Raw genomic sequence first — 5,565 nt, 5'->3', positions numbered from 1 at the left:
CTGTCAGCACAGAGCCTGACACGGGGCTTGAACTCACTAGCCGTGAGATCATGACCTGACTTGAAGTCGGACGCTTAACCGATTGAGCCACCCAGGCGCTCTGCATTATAATTATTTATTGTTTATCTTATCTTTCCTACTAGTCCTTGAGGGAAGGGACCCTTTTGCCAATTTTTTACTCCTTCTATAGTTCCTTGAATATGCTAGTGATCAATGAGTTTCTTGAATCGAGTTGCAACAGAAAGTAACCTCCATCTTTCTAAGTTCAGTCTATTTCCTCTTTAATAGAGATGGAAGGTGGCTATGACTTATAGCTTCAGTGTCCACCCTCTCACACTACTTCCTCCTCCTCCCTCCAGGAAGAAAATACAGCCAGCCATTCAAAATCAGGCCCTTTATTCAAGACAGAGGTGGAATCCATTGTTGTAGTTAAAGTGCCATCAGGGGGCACTAAGCAAGGGTCAAAAGTCCAGTGTACCAGTCACACATCCCTGGAGAATCATTCTCAAGTGTCCAAAGGTGTCACTACAGAGTTCAGGGCTCAAAGACAAATCAGCTTCAAGGGGGTAGAAAGAAGCAAACTGAGGTAGCCTTAGGGGAGAGGCATTTCAGGAATGTACAGAGGGCAGAAACAGCAAAGACCGCAGGCACTCACATCTCACAGTGCCACTGTTCCAGTTTCTCAGAGCAGAGTGGTTTATGGGCCAACCTGATAATGGAAAAAGAGACAGGACAAGTTGGATGACTGGATCTTAGCCCAAACTTCCATCTAGCTTTATTCCCAAAAGGGTCAAGGTGGAAGAGTGTGGATGAAAATTACAGAAGGACATTCCTAGCCACATGGCAAGGGACACTGAGCCACCTAATGCAGTAGGGTTCACTTTTAAAACTCCAAAAAATTGTAGGACTGGAAAAGACATGCAGTGGTATCAAGGGCTCGCTTCAGGGTCTAGGACTAAAACAAGCTGAATTAGATGTCCACATCCAGGTGAATGGAGCCATAGGTCTCAGCCTTCTCTTTCTCATGCTTGTTAGGAATATTGTTAAACAGGAGTGGTGTGAGGGAAGCTTGGAAAATCGGAAACCTGAATCTTCTCAATGACTTTTGTTTTGAAAACTACATTCTAAATTAAATGGTCAGGAGATAGAAAGAGAGGACAGTAGTGCTGGACTAAAGGAGTGAGAAAAAGGAGGAGAAGGGAAAAGTAAAAAATAGAATGGAGATTCACCAGTAGTCAATTCCTTCCTTATCCAGGATCTTCTTGGCACAAATAATGTCATCAGTAAGGTCATCATCCAGGAACTCTGGCAGGAGTTGCAAGGAGAGGAATGAGAGAGCTAAGTATTACCCAGAAAGATAATGTGTTTCCCTCTTCCCTGGATCTATTAGGTCTGGTCCTTCTCTGAACTGGAGGTTTATGCCTGTTGCCTTTCTATATGAGAAAGTCAATACAATAATGTTCCCCATCCAAGATAAGGATTCCCTTCACTTTTCTTGAATGTCTCCAGAGGAACTGTCAACTTCATCAACTGACTTACTCTGAAAATGCAGGGTATTAGACTTCAAGAATCCCAGACAGCTCAGATCATCTACCCGTGAACTTCTGGGAACTGCCTGGGGATTTAGTGAACATGAAAATTCTGTCAATTCAAGCCCCACAGTTGAAGTGGAGTACAAGGCAGTGAAACCAGAAGTATGCTTGACACCAAAAATAAGATTATCCCAGAGGTAGCCTCCAGGAAAACAGAGGAACAGGATAAAAGAGGCTACTCACTGTCACAGGAGATGTCACAGATGTTCCTTGACTGAAGGATCTGGTTGTCCCTGCACCAAAATTTATTGTTGATCTGGAAGAGTCCATATTCTGTGTTGCCATTGTTATTGAATATGGTTTGTGTATCATAACCACTAGTATGAAATATGGTACAGATCCCTGAGGGAAAGATGAGAAAGAGGTATCACAGAGGTGACTATAAATTATGCATTTATAGCATAAATGAGGACCTGTATTACCAGACATAGAAAGGCTCTCTAGCCAATCTCCAAATATTGCAAAGCACAAAATATATTGATGAAATGAAAAGGGTTCCAAAAAGGACAGACAATAAGAGAAAGGGAAAATAGGGGCGTCTGGGTGGCTCAGTCGGTTAAGTGTCCGACTTCAGCTCAGGTCATGATCTCACAGTTCGTGGGCTCGAGCCCCACATCAAGCTCTGTGCTGACAGCTCAGAGCCTGGAGCCTGCTTCAGATTCTGTGTCTCCCTCTCTCTCTCTGCCCCTTCCATAGTCTGTGTCTCTCTGTCTCTCAAAAATGAATAAATGTTAAAAAAAATTTTTTTTAAAGAGAGAAAGATAAAATACATGAATAAATGTAATAAAAAGAGTAAACAGATAAGCAGATAAGATAAAAGGATTATTATATAATTGAATAAAAGTGGAGAGGGAAAGGTGGATGAAAGAGAGACACATGAATTGAAGAATGGATGAAGCAAGGCAGCAGGGAACTTACATTCAGACAAAGGAATGCCTCCATAGCCATCCATGTCTTTCAGCACCTGGGACAGCTCACATTTTGTAAATTGCTTCCCCCGGATGGCAGGGAACATGATGCCAATCAGGAGCAGAGAGACAAAGGACATCATTTTGGCTGCCCCCAAGAACCTGAAATAGGGACACCAAACAGCTTCACCTCCTTTTATTTGTGGAGAAAGCCTCGGGGGCCCTGGCACCAAGCCCTACATCCAGGAAGAGGATGAAGAGAGACTGGTCATGCCAACACAGAAACACTGAACCTGCCAGCTGCCTTCCGTACTTTTACCCCATTTTTCCTTCTCCTCCCCTAATCTCTAGTCCATACCAGTTATTGTTTTCTGCCCAGAAAGAGTTCCAAGCATGATTCTGTTCCCATTTGGCTTTGTTATGTACCTTTGTTTCTTGTAGATTTGGTTCTAGGAAGCAGGATGTCCCTAGCCTACTTCGGGAACAAAGGAGGCCTCAGGGGTAATATGAGTGAGGCAATCAGAAAATAAATGAAGGGTCTTGGCAAAACCCCCTCCCCACTAGAGACATACAGAATATGGAAAAGGAGTGTGTGTCATTACATGCCATAAGCCCAGGATCAGAGTTGGCACTTGTCCAGTCAACTCAGGCATGGAAAAAAGGAAGAGTCCCTTAACATGGTGGTTCATGGCTGGGGGCTCAGGAGTAGGGATGGACGATAGCAACATAGACTAAAAGAATCTGATATAACTTGGATCCAGAGATTTCTTACTTCAGGAAAACAGAGTATGACAGAATCTAGCTCTCCTATGAGCTATTATCCAGGCTCTCCACCACCAACCACCACTACCACTAAACAGCCAGATACTACACTGGTGTTAATTAAGACATTAGGTAAATCCAAAACTAATAACTTGTAGCAGATTTGTTCATGGGTATAGAAACTGGTAGACAGCCTCAGAGTTGGCCACAGATGGTTAAAGAGAGAGTAACCCAAGTCAGTGTAAAGAGGACTTTGAGAACTTTAAGATTAGACTAAGATATATCTACAGTCTACAAAACAAGATTCTGGATCTGAGCTTTTTAAGACCAGTGCCCCTGAACAAGTAAAGTTGAGGGTACCAGTTCTGAATAATTCCTCCAACTTGCTGGCATCAAGCTTCAAATCATGTGCCAATAGCTATTAGCCTCCTTCGTGCCAGGGCTCATCCTCTTTATTCCAATCTCTAAACCTGATTTCTTATATTGAAGTGGGTATCTGTCCCAACCAACAGTTTTCTCTATATCATGGATAACCAGTATATGAAGCTGCATGAGTGAAATGAGTGTAGAGGATCTTGGTGCCAAGAGAGATGAGCAGAAAGTCCTGATGGCAAAGAAATACATGTTCAGAAACACAATGAAAGGGCTGCTACAACATTTCTCCTCCATTCTACCCAGAGGCATTGGAGGGGTACATGAAGGACAGGAATAGGAATAGGAATTCTGTCACACTAAGCAAGTATGGTTGAGAATATGTCTGGGAGTAGAGGATGACCTTGAACCATCTGACAGATAAGGAAGGCTAGGCCTGCTTGCCTATAATTTGGTTGGTTGTATCTCTGCCCTTCCCTGAAGCAATAAAAAGCAGCATACAGATCTGCACAGCTAAGCGCAAAAAATGTGCCTCGGGCAAGAGGAACCATAATTTCCCTAGAAATGTTTGTAAAATGGCATATCTGAGGATCATCTGGAAAAGAATATGGAAGATGTGTAATGGGAACAATTACAAACATTCAGAGAAAGACGCAGATTCTTGGAGATAGACCAAACAACAATGACCACAGCACTGAAAGAGGAAGAAAGACATCAGCACAGCTACCTTTCCAGACAGGTAGCGTGCTCTCTGTTCAGGCTGAGATCTGAATCAAGGCAGTGAAGAGACATTTACAACACATGGATTTTTTAGAAATATGCTAGGAAGCTATATTCATTCAGATGCTGTCATAAAAATCAGGTTTCTCAAACCAGTCCTATTTGAAGGACTTTTAGAGATTAAGGAATCAGAAGGACCTGCTTCAAAACACATTTGGCAGTTGCCATCCAAAACTATAGTTTGTAGATAAGTGGTAATTTATAGAGAGAGCCAAGGACTACCATTTGGAGGAACATCCTAGATCTACAATAACATTGATCATTACTTCTGGTTAGTATATTCACCTTGTTCTACTTCCTCCCATAATCCACATAAATTACTACTAAGTGGACAATGAAGCAAAATTTTGGACTTGACACATAAATTTCAGACAAATTCTTCATTGAATTATAGAGTTATTTAAAGCAAATAAAATTTGGGGGCACCTGGGTGGCTCAGTCGGTTAAGCATCTGACTTCAGCTCAGGTCATGATCTTGTGGTTCACAAGTCTGAGCCCTGCATGGAGCTCTGTGCTGACAGCTCAGAGCCTGGAGAGTCCTTCAGATTCTCTGTCTCCCTCTCTCTCTGCCCTCCCCCACTCGTGCTCTGTCTGTCTCTTAAAAATAAACAAACATTTTTAAAAAGCAGATAAAATTTGGAGAGTGAGTGATTTTGATTGGTGCTTTTCTTTGGGGGATTGCTTGTGCAAAAGTCCTTACAAAGTCACTTAGCACTAGGGACTCACATCCTGTATCTGCACCAAAAGCGTGCTTGCAATTTACATTGGATTATTTTGAATTGTTGTATTTGTATTACTATCTCTATAACTGTTCTTGTGCATAAAAAAGCCAATGGTTCACTTTTGTGAACTGAGAATAGTATCAACAAAAAATGTAAATATACAAATGTAAATCATAACTCACAACTTATTTTAAAATATACTAACTAAAATGGATTTTACCTTTTTGATCAAATATTAGCTAAAACAAATTCATATGCAATTAATAATACGTAATAGAATTTTTATGCAAATCTTACCAAATTTTTCATTTTAAATGTCTATTTTTAAAAAAACATAAGAGCACCTAGCTGACTCAGTCAGAAGAACATGTGACTCTTGATCTCGGGGTCATGAGTTCAAGCCCCACACTGGGTGTAGAGATTACTTAA

The 5,565-nt window shown here is 41.5% G+C and overlaps 1 protein-coding gene across 1 annotated transcript; it reads right to left on the bottom strand.

Moving 5' to 3' along the window:
* Positions 1–379: 379 nt before the first annotated feature.
* Positions 380–5,280, bottom strand: LALBA (lactalbumin alpha). Its single transcript, XM_019419199.2, has 4 exons — positions 2,511–5,280; positions 1,776–1,934; positions 1,230–1,305; positions 380–709 (listed from the first exon to the last, which is right to left on the bottom strand). Exons 1-4 carry the CDS (start codon positions 2,641–2,643, stop codon positions 652–654), a joined length of 426 nt encoding a protein of 141 aa, XP_019274744.1. The 5' UTR covers positions 2,644–5,280; the 3' UTR covers positions 380–651.
* Between the last annotated feature and the right edge of the window lie 285 nt (positions 5,281–5,565).

Source organism: Panthera pardus, unplaced genomic scaffold (assembly GCF_024362965.1).
Source record: "Panthera pardus isolate Hobbes unplaced genomic scaffold, ASM2436296v1 HiC_scaffold_6, whole genome shotgun sequence".
Lineage (NCBI taxonomy): Eukaryota > Metazoa > Chordata > Mammalia > Carnivora > Felidae > Panthera > Panthera pardus.
The sequence above is the reverse complement of the archived record's forward strand: the minus strand, read 5'-3'. Positions and strand labels throughout refer to the sequence as shown.

What these genes read in the sequence shown, in the direction of transcription:
- LALBA (XM_019419199.2), bottom strand. Translation starts at nt 2,643, where the DNA reads ATGATGTCCTTTGTCTCTCTGCTCCTGATTGGCATCATGTTCCCTGCC. An exon ending in AGGCATTCCTTTGTCTGAAT is followed by an intron (nt 1,935 to 2,510) that starts GTAAGTTCCCTG and finishes TCTTTCCCTCAG; the next exon opens with GGATCTGTACCATATTTCAT. An exon ending in AAGGAAGGAATTGACTACTG is followed by an intron (nt 710 to 1,229) that starts GTGAATCTCCAT and finishes TTCCATTATCAG; the next exon opens with GTTGGCCCATAAACCACTCT.